Consider the following 13,943-nt stretch of genomic DNA (forward strand, 5'->3'; position numbering starts at 1 on the left):
AGCCAAGGTCATTGTCCTGTCAAACTAACTTTTAAATGCAAAACAGGTTATATTAACAATGAAACACTGATATTATTGACACCTTTTTTACAATGACTTGCAAACGTGTTGCATTACTCTTTAACCTCTCAAAACCAAATCACCTTACAACCAAGAACCAGTGTGTTATGATTTGATGTAATAGATCAACAAAAAACTAAGCTTAATAACAATCTGAAAAGTGTCACATTGACTCCCTTTTACTCAGACACCTCTAAATAAAATTGAGAGCAAACAGCAGATTTCAGACGTTACACTGAGCTGTCCTAGTTCCACTGGCAGATTATTTCACTTTTAACAAGTACTTTTTAATCAATATTAAGGAATTATTTACTTAAAACAAGCTCCTGCTGAAAAAAGTTGCTTGTAAGTTAGTTTTGTCTTATTGTGAATGTACTTAGATCATATTTTAATTACTAATTGTCGCATTTCCAGTGTACCAGTTAAAGCATTTCGATTAAAGTTAAATTGGGACTGGGTCTCTCCAGAAAGTTCACTTGGTTTTGATGAACCATTCAGAGCTGAACTTGCTGACGTTCTTTTAATCTTCATTCTGCTCCATAGATAAAATAAATCTTGACATCAGGTAATGATTTGACAACATTCTCCTTCCAGAAGAAAGCAAAATTTTTGATTCTACAAATCAAGTAAATTATTCATCTGTTCTTGATTATTGTTTTATATCAGGGCATGATGTGTTGTTTCTTAAGATATTTTAGTTCAGCTCAGCTTTATTAGAAAGATTGCATGGAAATGCTTTCGTATTTATGCAGGTCTGGTAATAATTATGTCTGAGTGTGGAAAGTGAAATTGAACTCAGCATTTCCAAAAATGTAGTTTATGACTTCTTTTAAATTTAATAGTGCGTTTTACTTTTTCACAGTGGGCCAGGTTTGTTTTCTTCCATTAATAAGTGAAATCATCATTTAAAAATAATTATTCTTTGCATTCCAAAGTTCAAAGTAGTTTTTCAAGGCATTGTGTAAAGATGCTCAGAAAAACACAAAGAATAAACAAACCCCTGGCAATTAAAAAAAAAAAAACATTTTTATTTAGTCAACAATGTATAAGAAATTCACACATACAGATCCTCACTAAACACTTTGTGGCACTTTTCACAGTCATTCTTTAGCTTATAATTATTACTTGGTATAAAAACTGCTGGATTCATCTGCATTTATTGTTTGGAAAAAATAAATACGTTAACAGATGAGTATTTATACAGTTCAAGAATTCTGGTTGGAAAACAGTGTTGTGAGAACTAACAAACAACTGGAACTTTAATAAAAAAAAATGTAACAGAATCACTAGAAGTGAAACATTCATATAAAGACAAACTGTGTGCATTTTAAAAACAGTGGTACAGTGCTCTTTTGTGTCATTTTGATGTCTTTTGTTGCCCTCCGTTAGCGACTGTTCAGGTGCATCTTCTCACAAAGTTTTAAAGAAGTCCTTCACCTGTAAATGTGAAAAAGTTATTTAGGATCACGGTGGATTAAAAACACGTACACATCATAAATTCCATTAAAATATAAACATTAGCAAATTTATAAGATAAAGCACATTAGAGACCCCATGTGGCTCACATAGGTACAGCAGCCACAAGATAGAAAAGTCGAAAACTTACCTTTGCAACAAACAGATTCTGCACTTTGGGATCACTATTAAATGCCACACTGGCATCGAGCTGCAACACAGGGATCTTTTTCAACTTCTCGAAGTGTATCCTAAGGTTAAAAAGAGCAAAGCTGTGTCAGACACATACATTAAAGGCTTCAAATACCACACAATGCAGACTGCCATCTGCTGTTACAGTAATTACTACTGAAAAACTAAAATACTCAATTTATGTTACAGTCTTGGTAAGACGAAAGCGTGTTTTGAGCAAAATAAAAATCAATTGTCTTTTACAGAGCTCTAAAATTAGTTAAATCACAACACGGTTAGTTTGGTTACACGATCAGAAACAACAGAAAATGCCGTGATGCCATGGCAGAGGAAGACTGCTCTGTAAGGCAGGAGCTCAGAAGATTGGAAACTGCAGCTCTGAAGAGGAGCTGCGCCTCAAAGGAGGAGCTAGACCCACCCAGGAGTTTTGCACAGCTGGAGGGTTGCCCTGGGAGACTAAACAATTTCTCAAACATACAAGAAAGAAAATCAAAGCAACACTCCAGGGAGAAACATTACAACATAACATAAAGCTAAAAAAATTTTTTTTTCCATAATACTGTCCCTTTAAATATATTTAAACTTGGTAAAGACCAGACTACTTTTAACATATTGTACTATGTGAAATACACAGAAGAATGAAGGTGCAATTTTGTTTTACCACAAATGTATTTATTTATTTTCTGCAGACACATGATGTGTTTCTTACTCAGTACTCTTCTCTACCAGCCACTTCTCATGCTGCCTATGCAGCGTCTCCAAGTAGTCCAGCTTCACTCCCTCCTCCTCAGGTCTTCCCCGTGACTTGAGACGCTCCATGCACATCTGAGAGAAGCAAAGTGGCTTGCGATTTCTTTGCCAGGTTTTGAATTCAGAGCAATAATAAGAAAAAAAAGGATCTTACATCCATACCTTGGATGAGGCTCTGAGGTAGATGATGCCCTCCAGCTCCACCCGGTGTCCAAACTGCTCCACCATCAGGGAGTGCCAGTCCTGGTACGTCGCCCATTCAGTGGCGTTGATGCAGCCCAGTTCAAACATATTCAGAGCAAAGATGTATCTGACAGAGAAGATTTAAGGTTAGTTTTAAGTAGGCAGAATAAAGCTACATAAGTGGATCTCACTCTGAATTCACCAAAGATAAATCAACACAATACTTGAAATCCAGAATGTGTTCTTATGTCTGGGAACTCTGGGAACCACAGTTTATTTAAAAGGACTGATGCTTTAAGGACAGACACGGACATGGGTGAGTCTTGATATAAAATGTTTCACCTGTCACTGTAGACCGAGCGCTCATACACCTGGACAGGGGTTTCCTTTGCGTTGAGGAGACGAGCAGGAGGGGCCTGAAGTTGTATCCTCATTCGGCTCACACAGGAATATGTTTGAAATGTGTAGGACCAGCGCTGAGGGTCCTGGTACATCATCTCCAGCAAGTTGTTGACTGTTCCTTGGGGTGAAGCATCTATTTCCTGGTATATAAATTGGAATAATTTAGTCTTTTATTCCTCTTTATCATACCAAATGGTCAAATGGTGTCTGGGAGAAAAATAATTTCACCTTTGAGGTCTTGATCTCAATGTTCTGCCATTTACCGACAGGCTCTTGCACCACCTCCCAGTCCGTAGAAACCGACTGCAGGAGTTTTGCAAAGGTTGACTTTCCAACAGCTGTTAGGAGAAAAGCACATGACATAGTAGCAATATTATGCAGTCTTCCCAATGTGCAATTCTTTAAATTTCACATCACCTGTACACATTAAACCATAATAATTCCTTCACCAGGATAATATGATCGTTTCTGTTTACTCACTTTAACCAGAAATACAATGTCTTGCAAAAATATTCATACATGTTGAGCTTTTTAGTTTTTCTCAACCAACCACAAACCTATAAATAAACTTTATTGGGGTTTTATGATAGCCCAAAAGAGTAGCGCATAATTGCGAAATAGAAAACAGAAAATGCATAAATTGTTCTTCAAATTGTTTTGCAAATAAAAACCGAAAAGTGTGGTGTACATTTGGATTCAGTCTTTTTCTTGATTTTGTTTTAGCACTGGTGTTTATAGAGGCCATATGTTTGCAGTGCAGGACAAATTGATTATTCTGAGTTGTGTATCCCTGCAGCTCTTTCACAGATGATTGTCTCTGAAGGAGACTTTTGCCACGCAAAAGTCTGATCTATGAGATCATACTGAGGTATGCCACTGTATAAAGATCTTTACAATAACTTTTTTAATAACTTATTTTATATCTACTAGTTTTTCTCAATTACAACGGACTCTCTGTAGTTACACAACTTAAAGATCCAGTGATCTTACCGACGTTTCCCTCGATAGAAACTCTCTTCACTCGCGATGCACCATCCTTAGATGAACTCGAGTAGTTTTTAGAGCAAGAAACACTTGGATCCCCTATATTTTTATCCATAGAACTGCAGATAGTTGTCCTTCCTCTCAGAAATGAGCTGTTTGGTGGTTTCCACAGTGTGGATGCAAACCTCCTGAGCTGCGTCAGACCTGAACCCGGTTTCTGGATTTCAGAAACCCGGTGTAACATAAGTAGTCGGTGCAGGGCAGCCATCAGGAAATGCACTTTAATTTTTATATGATAGCAAACACTTTCCCTGTCTCTTATTAATCAGCAGAAACATCACCAGGAGATGAGCTCATGAAAGCTAGCTCTACCCAAAACATCCTAATGCAACATCAACTATCGGAGCAAATTAAAACGTCTTTCTACGCTTGTAACATATACTTTATTTCGATTATAAAAGTCCAATTTCAGTCTCGCATAAGTCTCTCCTCGTTAGCACAATTCTGAGTTAAATTTTGTAACATGTGCCAGTTGCTAAACGCTACCAGCGTAGCGTTAGCAACTAGACGCACTTCCGGCACATCATTTACTTCACAATAAAAGCCTTTCAACAAATATGTTATTTCCCTTAGACGCTAAATGCATATTTCTTGATTTTATGAGTCAGTGTAAAAACTAAATGTCAGCGGTGATGTTGCACAGGGAGAATGACATATTTATGCATTCGAATATATTTTGCATTCATTTGGATTCTTCATCTTTATTGTGATACCTCTAAAAACAGTGTAATTTACCTTCAGTCATCTAACACAGCAAACCAGTCAGGAAGAAAGTGGAGAAGTAAAGTTGGGCTATATACATAAATTATATCTATCTATCTATATATATATATATATATAAAATATATAATATATAACTGTATATTATTTGATATGTCACCACAACTTTATTTTGTTTAAAGAAAATAACCAAGATTTTAAATCCATTTTATGAAACAAACTAGTGAATATTCATTCTAAAAAAAAAACTAATAAAACATTTTCAGTACTGAAATGAAAGCATTTACATTAAAAACTATCACAGAAGTCCCAAATTACAGTTTTATGCAAGCCATTTATGAATGCATAAATCAATGATAGCAGCAGACAATTCAGCTATAATCACAGATCAAAATAGTGCCAGAAAAGATTTGAAGGTAAAGAATTTGTCGTTAGAGCAACATTATCAGTAACTTGTGTTTTTGATGGTGATCTTTTGAGTAGCGTTGATCTTGAAGTCGCCAACACCTGAAAAAATTAGGCATTTCAATTATTTAACTTCAAAGAATTTAACAGACTACAGTAGTTAATATTGCTGAATGTCACTGCAACAAGTGTGTGTGTGTCTTTACCCTCAGTAAGAGCCGTGCCATCAGAAGAAAGGTGCCAGTATCTGCGGTCGCTTTGTCTGGCCTGCTCTCCGTTTACAGCGCTTAAGAATGGTCCCCACAGACTGGATTCCTTCTGAAATCTGCCAAGCAGGATCAGGTTTTACTCACTTCAGCAGGTTTGACAGACAGTGACTTGCTGCGGCTCATTAAATCAACTTACGTGAAGCCAACATTCTTCCTCTCAAGCAGCTCCAGGGCTTCCAGCAGGGAGCTACCCTTTGGTACGTCCACAGAGTATGCAGCTGCAGCTCCGCTAGCAGTCACCACTTCCATCATCACATTCACTTTGGTCTCACTTGGTAAAACCACAGTAGGGTCTACAGGCTCCAGCACCAGTGTGTCTGCAAAAAGAAAACAACATGTGAAATAAGAAACGATACCGATCAAAGTGACCAAAAAAAGCTGGAAGCAATCCTGCACACACCATCCTCATTGAGGCAGTCCAGAGTTTTTACCGACAGGTAGGTTTTCCTCTGGAGCGCCGGCAGAGTCTGAGAAATAGCCATGGGGTTGTGGTAGGTGTTGCTTCTGGCAGCTGTTCTCATGGCCTCCATTGAGGCAGAACAATCTCCAACCTCACTGCCCATTGCCAGTAAAGCCTTGAATGTCAGTAAATCAAGCACGAGTGATTTTTAAGGTTTGATGCAGAAACAAGGAAAGATGGTGAGGACAGAAAACAAATAACTTCTTACTTGAACTGCCAGACCCGTGCTGAACTCATTGCCAATATGACCGTCAGATCTACGAGAGGCCAGAAGCTTCTGCTTGATCTTGTTGAGAGTTACAGTCAGCTCCTCTGCATTGTGTGAATATGACCCAGAGTTCTTCACGCACTGAAGGGCCATTCCAGCCATAGCATAGGTATCTAGGAGGGACAAAAATGTTGAATTAAAAACAAACAGAGATTTAAAAAACACATCTGGTCTGCATGTTGTCAATATGTTATTACAATACCAGATTTTAAGATGTGAAAGAGCTAAACTGTTTCCATACATTTTATTGCAATCATCTATTTCAGCTGAAAAATGATTTTTTTAGATAAAAATAAAAGTGCAATAATCCAGTTGCATAGTCTGCAGAGTCTTAAACTAATAGTTTTTAATACAGTCTCCTTTGGTAGGACTCCATGAGCACGCCACATCTTGACTTGATAAGATTTGCCTAAACTGCCTTGGAAATGTTCTCTAGATCGGAACAGTTTATTATTTGAATAGTACATCGTCAATGTCGTTTTTAAATTACTAGTCACAGCTATTTTATTTTACAAATCGAAAACTGTGCAATTTAATCCACTATACAGATCAAAGATTTTCAACAGCCCTTTAGCTCACCAATGCTCTCGGTTTCTCCGTGTTTGAAGTGCTCATTTTCTGCTGCTTTGATGAGCTTGTGGCTGACATGGTTGTTGACCCTTATGCCACTCGCACAGAGAGCAAGCACACCCAGGCTGTACTGGTAATAGTTGGTCAAAGGGCGGTGGCTGACTGCAAGACGAAAGGAAAAAAAAAAACTAAATGACATAAATCTTTACTAAAGTTAGAAAAAAATTATGCTATTTTGGCATTATGGTGTCCTGCTGAGCTTGAATCAGTTAATAATTGCTCTATTCTTGGATAATGTTATGTTAGTTATGTCTTTAACTGTTTCATTTTTGCTGTTCAGCATTTTCAGAAATAGTTTTCTTTCTGAGACAAATCACAGCAGTGAACTCTGACCTCATGCTGCAGGACAGTAAAACAAGTTTCTGCAAACGTTTTAGAAAAAAACTGAACCTGTGAAGGAAAATCTTACAGCCGATGTGCTCTTTCTCCTGCTCCATCTGCCTCTTCAGGTGTGTCAGCAGTGTCTCATTCTTGTCATCTGCAGTGAAGCTGATGGTGTTGAGGTCATAGCAGGAGGACTTCAGGGCAAGACTATACAGCGCCATGATGCCAGTCACAGCCTGGCCGTTTGAGAGTGAGCTGAAGACAAAGTTAGACAAAGTTAAAAACAATGGATGTTCATAATTTCACATAGAACATCAATGTACTGTTATGAAATGTGGAAAAATACGTTTGAATGTCATCGTGAAGTTCATTTTTCAGTTTGTTGAGGTGATCCGTCTCCTTGGCTTGGTTGTGGTGATGAGACAGTCGAAGACCCAGGTGCACGCTGGGATTGGGAAGTCCCTCTGGACTTTCCAGAGAACGAACAAGATTCCTGTTGAGTGTCAGGAGCAGCTCAGAATTGGATCCTTCAGTATCTGAAATAAATTTTGCCAAAAACAAAAAAACTTACAGGGATGTCTCTGTGTTGTTGCTGACATCAACAAGAACTTTTGGAGCATTGTGAAACCCCAAGAAGCTGCATCAGCAGTTAAGATTAAGAGCAAATTACAGAATCCCTCTACCCAGATAAACTCAATACAAGTTAAGAAATTGCATGAGGTAAAAATAAAAACACCTTTCTATTCTGCTGCTTGTGATCGTTTTTAAAAGGTTCAGCATTCTACAGATTTGTTTAGTTTTTGATGGAGCTGCTTGCAGGTGGATTATTCAGTAAAATGGATGGCATGAACTTGCTCTAAAATATGGTTATGATGTTTTGATTTTTATCTTTATATAGTAAGAGATAGACACAAAATAAATACACATATCCCAAAATCCAAATTATGAAACACTCAGGCCCTCTTTCTTAACTGGCACTGACCTAGACATCATTTTGTGGAGGTGGCCTCTGTTAGATTTACTGATAGACAATTTGGGGCATCATCTGCAGAAATGCAGGTGCTGCATCGATCTGTAAATGTGAATAAAGAGCTCAGAAAAAAAAGCAATGCTCTCCATACTGATTGGTCAATAATTTATCTTTGACATATGATCATGAGATAAACGTCATGGTTGAATGGATGAGATCCTAGGTGCAAGCAACTAAAATAAACTTCTCCTGTACAACGGATTCAGGTAAGGAGCTCCATAAACCATCAGAGGAGCTCAAAAAATAGGAGCCATTTAAGATGGTGTGGGGATCTGACCAGGATGCCTCCAGAGTGCCTCATTTTAGACATTTTTAAAGGCGCATCCCAATGGGGAGAGACCCCAAGGCAGAGCAAGAACTTACCAGAGGGGCTAAAAGTCTCCTCTGGCCTGGGTACACCTTCAAGATCGCCCAGTATGAACTGGAGAGTGTTATGAGGAAAGATGTCTGGCCTACTATCTTCAACCTGCAGGCTGCTTGTTGTCTCAAAGAGGAAGACATCGAATGGATGGGCCTTAGCAATGACATTAGTTTCAAAAAGGTTACCATGCACATTGACTGTGCTTGTTCAACTAAGTAAAATAAATAAGAAAAAAAATCTACAAAATTCTACTTTTATTTTAATGCTAACCCCAACCCTACGCTTAAAAAAACACTCAAAATTACTATGATTTCTTCATATTATACTAGATAAATGATTTCTGAAACGTTTTTGTTTCTATTTTAATTTTAGGTTTTTATCCTAAAGTCTAAAGTGTTCAACGAGTTTCTGCCAACTGGGCGAGATCGAAGAGTCAAAATTTCGAAGATTGCAAAATCTGAGAATTTCCAGACTTGGTTGCATCACAATTCAAGTAGTTTTAAAAAGTGTTTACTGTTTTCAAGATAGAAATATATATTTAAAAGCTACTTACCACAAGGCTTGCTAGAGGCAAAAGAAAGCAGTCCGGTAATAATTACTAAAGCCAACATTCTGGCTGTCCAAAAAGAAAACAAAATAGAAAAATTAAATAACAACACAAACATTCACATGACATTGAAGCATTTCACACTATTAGAACAGTACAATCTGGAAATATTAGCAAGATATAGACGCAACACTGCTGCTACCTAAAATAGTAAGACATTGTTATAGCAGTAATGTCGCAATGGTTTTGCTGTCAACTTTAACAACAAAGCTGTAAAGAGTAGCTTATTACCTCCTGAGTATCCAATGCGAAGAATCAGAGCTGAGTGGGAGAAAAACAGAGAGACAAATGCTTATAACGCCTCGGTCTCACATGACCCATCATCTGAGATGACACAACTTTGAAAAAGTTGAAGAGTTCATCGTATCTTTAAACGGCAATACAACAGGAAGTTGGAAAAGAACATGAAACATTTAGATGATTGTGATTGGTTAGAATTCGAGGCGCTTGTGAGGCTGAGCCAATCAAAGTTAGAGTTGGGAGGGAACTATCACTATTACTTTGAAAAGCAGAACCTTTTAATAATGAAACAACTAGATATAGTTACTGGTTCTTCACGCAGAGCCGTTTATTCTAACTTACTGATGTAACCGATTGTGTTGACGAAAAAGAATCTGTGTGGAGTGTGGCATAACTACGTTACCCATAATTCACCTGTGCCTCGTGCGTAGCTCACGCTCTTTCTAGAACCTTGACGAGTCTTCCAGCGTAAGTGGGTTTTTTTTTCATTCGACGTCAGGTTGACCCGTCCTACATTCAAAGCCTTTCACACACACCACGCACAATAAGGCGTGTGGTCTATGAGCCATTTCTGCTTAGCCGAGGTTTAATTATTTTATCGGGTCATATCACCAGATGCTGTTATTGTCTGCTAATGACCGCATTAAACAGAGAAACCCCCAACTGTGCGGAGAGGAGCTAGCTAAACATCGACAGCAACAAACGGCGAGGGGGCAGGGCAGGTTCACAGGTCAGCGCTTTAACTTGTGTTTTTCTGAACTTGTGCAAAAATATTAGTCACCTCAATGAGAATTTTATTACCATGCATTATTTAGATAAATAATACCCCAACCAGATACAAGAAATAAATTCCGTAGTATCATGTTGGTGACAGTCACTACGTGCGTCCTGTACGTTGTAGAAAAATGCATTTTTTTTCAAGCTGATCTAATTAGCATCAGTTTTGATCTTTCAGATTAACACTTCTTATAACCACCTGCCTCAGATCAACCCTTCCACTGGTTCTTCATGCACACCTTCGTCCCTCGGCCAGTGAGCTGGGGTGTCTACCAGCCATGTATTCATTTTCAGGCCCCACTACTCTGCCTGAATTTGAGTTGGGACCTCCGAGTACCTCTGACAGCCTTCAGAGAGAACTAAACTCAGACAGGTATGGTACTGATTGATATGTTTTTGACTCAAGTTTAGCGCCGACACTTGACCAGGAATGCATACAGGAATGTTTTGTTTTTGACATATTTGTCTCTGCTCCACAGCAGCTGGGAAACAAGACGCTTTCGTAAGCACAGGAGACTAGATGATGAGTAAGTGAGCAAAGTGTGGTGAATAATAATTGTAGCCCTGCTATCAATTAATCTTATTTGAATTTTATGCAATAGATCAGCATAAAGTGGCACATATTTGTGATGTGGAAGTTTTTAATGTTTTTATTTTAAAAGTAAAACTGGAAATTGTGATCTGCATTTGTCTTCAGTCCTCCTGACATCGTTTTTGTAGGATCATCTTTTGCTGAGATGCTTCCATTTTGCCAGCTTTACACATCTTGATACTAATAAGCTGATCTAAATCAAGTTGGATAGAGAAAGTCTGATGAATTTGTAAAAGTTGCCACTTTGCATTTCGATCTGCATTTGGCTGGCTATGAGCTACTTTGTTTTGCTCTGTCTCATAAAATTCATTTGAAAATACACAAATGTTGTGTTTTTAATGTGATGGAATGTGTAAAACATTTCACGCTGCATGCAGGCTCCACACAGGCATATTCTAACATATTTTCTGCTTTGTCAGGGGTTGCAGTGCCAAAAAGCGAAGGTTAATGCCTGAAACAGAAGTGGATATTTTGGTGAACACTTGTCCTACTCTGTCAGCACAGCAAGTCCCCCTTCCTCCTCCTCCACAGCCATGTTCAGCACATCAGAGCCTCACTTTGCCGCAGCCCTCTTCTGTCCAGCCCCGAGCTGAGATGGAGAGCCCCTGCATGGAGATAGAAGCGGCTCACAGGAAACTGCAGGAGATTGAAGACAGGTGTGGAGCAACTTTCTGCCTGCTTGTCCTCAAGTTGAGTCAGAAATATAAAACCACTAACGCTTGTGCATTCATGCATAATCCACTGTCAGACCTTCAGACCAAAGTCCAAACTTTGGGTGATTTTTCACTTACTTTTACTACCACCTTGGTAATATACATATTTCCCATTGAGTCCTGCAGTTCACTCTATTTATTTCAAACAGAGGGGCTTTGTTTCACTAATCAGTTGTGGTAATTTTTCTTTTGGGTTCAGCACAGAAAAATTACAGTCACACCTTGTGTGACTGTATTTGTTCACTATGATGTTGATGTGTTGCAGAATAATCCTTGAAGATGATGATGAGGATCTTGATGTAGAGCCGGTCCCGAGGCGGCCGGTTCTGGTCATCTCAGACAGTTTGAAGGAGGGTCTGCAGCGCGGCATCAGTGACATTCTCCCCCAAACTGTGGCCCAGTCTGTGTACGTGCTCCATGCTCATTTCCATAATCCTTTAACTCCTGAAGTACCGAGCCCTCCACTGTTACTTTCATTCCTTAGAGTATCTGCACTACCAGAATGCCGTGTTCTCTTATGTTACTGGTTTTGAAGAGTAGCTCAGACAAAAGATCTTCGAGTCATATTTATTCTCCAGGGAAACATGGATTACTACATAAAAGCTCATAGTGTTTCTGATCATTTTAAAACAGTTAAAATAGCTAATAGGTATTGTTAGGAGTGTTTTTATGTATTTGAAAAATACTCTGCTAGCATTTATTTTGTGATTTCCGGCCCCCGTTCAGTAATTCATGTGTTATGCTGTTGCAAACTACAAACCCTGAGATGCATGAAGCAACAAATCATCATAAGTTCAGCTTATCAGAATTATTTTAAACTTTCCCACATACCTTTAAAATACCTTCAAAAGAATCTTGCTCCTAAAATCAGAACATTTTGTTATGCTAGCCTGCCTGCTCCTTTATCACTGGAAAATGTAAAATAAATTGGGTTTTACATTAACCTAAGAATGTTATGGCTATAAAGCAATGATATTGTTAATCATTATAAACTGTTAAAGTGGAATTTTACCAGATGTTAATTATGTTAAATCTTAGTTATTATGTTTTATTATGTGGTCATAAAAAGGAAGTAGATCTAATTTACTGAAACTTAAAGAAACACTGATTTCTTTTTTTCCCCCCTACATTTACACAAATTAAAAACAAATTTAGTTTTGGTGAAGGAGTCCAGAAAGGTCCAGCAAACTAGCTGCATTTCTAGAATTTTCTGAGATCTTCATAAAAGCATTTTTGGAGTTTAATAAACTTACGTTTGACTATAACAATTATCTATTTAATGTCCATCTGCTGCGACTTTTTTCCCTTCACTCTCTCCTTCCTCTTGACCCCAGGAGTCCTTCAGGCATGGAGCTGGTCCTGTGGCGTCCTCCAGAAGATCCCTTCTGCCAGAGGCTGAAGGACTCGCTGCAGAAGCAGCGGAAACAGCAGACGGTCGGCCGGCAGCACCCAACTCCATGTTCGTCTCCCAGCCCGCCCCTCAGCCCCTCCTGTCCACCTGCAGAGACATGCGCACCCATGTACAGCTTCCCTGTGCTCCACCACTCGGGGGAGGAGGACATGGAAATTTAACCTCGAAGCCAAAGTGAAAGACTGGACAAGCGTCACAGAATAAACTGATCGGTTGTGTTGTGATCTCCTGTTGATCTTGAGCTCGTTTGTGCGTCATTTATTTGCCACACATTGTTTTTGTGGACAGATATGTGAGGATTAACTTTAACAGTGTTATTGATGTAAACCTTGAAGGCCTGTAAACTTGCCGCCTTACTAACATTCACTCATAAGTTAGAGGCATTTTGTTCATATGAGTGACCAGCAGCATACTGATGTAATGTAAATATGACTTATGTTACTGTTGACCATAAGTGTGCAATGCCTGGCTCTTCTCTGCAAACTTTAGGGAGTCCCTACAGAACACTAAAAGCCTGACTTCCTGTTTACCGTTATATTGTGGTGGAGGAGTAATCCTCCTCTGTCGCTGAAATGCTCTTTGAACTTTGATTTTAAGAACTCAGTTGTTTCATGATACAGGAGTAATCTTTCTCTGGTTCAGATATTTGCCACAACTGTGACCTTTGATTACTTTGTAAGGAATTCTGCAAAGGCATTTTTTTATGACTTGCGTAAACTTTGCATTTGTACATTGCCATGAAGCATTGTTACTTCTTTTGTTTTATAATAAAACATGGTTCATGAAGAGGTTTTTAAAAACATTTCTCTACAGTTTTCTTAAAATAGCCTAAAAATGTTAAATACATTTTTAGAGATAAGCAACAAACTCAGATGAGCTAGCAACAATAAGCAGCTAAAAATTAGATTAATAAATTTTCCAAATGGGCTATAAATTGTTACATTTCTGGAGATCTTAGTCTGGAAAGTCTCTGACACATGAACAGTTCATCATGCTTAAGCTCCTCAGAACAGAGGAGTGGCTGTACGGTTAAAGCTGACATGATTAATA

The 13,943-nt window shown here is 38.5% G+C and overlaps 3 protein-coding genes across 6 annotated transcripts; 1 reads left to right on the top strand and 2 right to left on the bottom strand.

The window, feature by feature from the left end:
- Positions 1-1,061: 1,061 nt before the first annotated feature.
- Positions 1,062-4,950, bottom strand: LOC116729740 (deoxycytidine kinase-like). 2 transcript variants are annotated; one of them, XM_032578455.1, is made up of 7 exons: positions 4,033-4,950; positions 3,271-3,380; positions 2,983-3,182; positions 2,620-2,767; positions 2,417-2,532; positions 1,667-1,766; positions 1,062-1,497 (listed from the first exon to the last, which is right to left on the bottom strand). In XM_032578455.1, the coding sequence occupies exons 1-7, from the start codon at positions 4,292-4,294 to the stop codon at positions 1,471-1,473; spliced, it is 963 nt and encodes a 320-aa protein (XP_032434346.1). In that variant the 5' UTR covers positions 4,295-4,950; the 3' UTR covers positions 1,062-1,470. The 2 variants fall into 2 exon arrangements, 1 of the variants encoding a protein (XP_032434346.1); XR_004341199.1 differs by lacking the exon at positions 1,062-1,497 and having other exon boundaries at positions 1,749-1,766; positions 2,612-2,767.
- Positions 4,951-5,120: 170 nt separating this feature from the next.
- Positions 5,121-9,569, bottom strand: tcn2 (transcobalamin II). Its single transcript, XM_032578453.1, has 10 exons — positions 9,392-9,569; positions 9,107-9,169; positions 7,509-7,698; positions 7,248-7,417; positions 6,788-6,940; positions 6,149-6,321; positions 5,881-6,055; positions 5,617-5,797; positions 5,418-5,536; positions 5,121-5,313 (listed from the first exon to the last, which is right to left on the bottom strand). The coding sequence occupies exons 2-10, from the start codon at positions 9,162-9,164 to the stop codon at positions 5,252-5,254; spliced, it is 1,281 nt and encodes a 426-aa protein (XP_032434344.1). The 5' UTR covers positions 9,165-9,169; positions 9,392-9,569; the 3' UTR covers positions 5,121-5,251.
- A 298-nt stretch (positions 9,570-9,867) lies between these two features.
- On the top strand, positions 9,868-13,693 carry ccdc117 (coiled-coil domain containing 117). 3 transcript variants are annotated; one of them, XM_032578458.1, is made up of 6 exons: positions 9,868-10,130; positions 10,356-10,550; positions 10,660-10,704; positions 11,189-11,425; positions 11,748-11,888; positions 12,817-13,693. In XM_032578458.1, exons 2-6 carry the CDS (start codon positions 10,456-10,458, stop codon positions 13,052-13,054), a joined length of 756 nt encoding a protein of 251 aa, XP_032434349.1. In that variant the 5' UTR covers positions 9,868-10,130; positions 10,356-10,455; the 3' UTR covers positions 13,055-13,693. The 3 variants fall into 3 exon arrangements, with proteins under 3 accessions (XP_032434349.1, XP_032434347.1, XP_032434348.1); XM_032578456.1 differs by having other exon boundaries at positions 9,869-10,130; positions 10,657-10,704; XM_032578457.1 differs by having other exon boundaries at positions 9,869-10,130; positions 10,386-10,550; positions 10,657-10,704.
- Positions 13,694-13,943: the final 250 nt, after the last annotated feature.

This window comes from Xiphophorus hellerii, chromosome 12, assembly GCF_003331165.1.
Source record: "Xiphophorus hellerii strain 12219 chromosome 12, Xiphophorus_hellerii-4.1, whole genome shotgun sequence".
NCBI classification, from domain to species: domain Eukaryota; kingdom Metazoa; phylum Chordata; class Actinopteri; order Cyprinodontiformes; family Poeciliidae; genus Xiphophorus; species Xiphophorus hellerii.

Coding starts and splice junctions, on each gene's coding strand:
- LOC116729740 (XM_032578455.1), bottom strand. CDS start 4,294: ATGGCTGCCCTGCACCGACTACTTATGTTACACCGGGTTTCTGAAATC. Junction 2,533..2,619: donor ACCTCAGAGCCTCATCCAAG/GTATGGATGTAA, acceptor TGCTTCTCTCAG/ATGTGCATGGAGCGTCTCAA. Junction 1,498..1,666: donor AGAATCTGTTTGTTGCAAAG/GTAAGTTTTCGA, acceptor TCACATTTACAG/GTGAAGGACTTCTTTAAAAC.
- tcn2 (XM_032578453.1), bottom strand. CDS start 9,164: ATGTTGGCTTTAGTAATTATTACCGGACTGCTTTCTTTTGCCTCTAGC. Junction 5,537..5,616: donor AGGAAGAATGTTGGCTTCAC/GTAAGTTGATTT, acceptor CCTGCTTGGCAG/ATTTCAGAAGGAATCCAGTC. Junction 5,314..5,417: donor TGGCACGGCTCTTACTGAGG/GTAAAGACACAC, acceptor TAATTTTTTCAG/GTGTTGGCGACTTCAAGATC.
- ccdc117 (XM_032578456.1), top strand. CDS start 10,456: ATGTATTCATTTTCAGGCCCCACTACTCTGCCTGAATTTGAGTTGGGA. Junction 10,551..10,656: donor AGAGAACTAAACTCAGACAG/GTATGGTACTGA, acceptor TCTGCTCCACAG/CAGCTGGGAAACAAGACGCT. Junction 11,426..11,747: donor CTGCAGGAGATTGAAGACAG/GTGTGGAGCAAC, acceptor GATGTGTTGCAG/AATAATCCTTGAAGATGATG.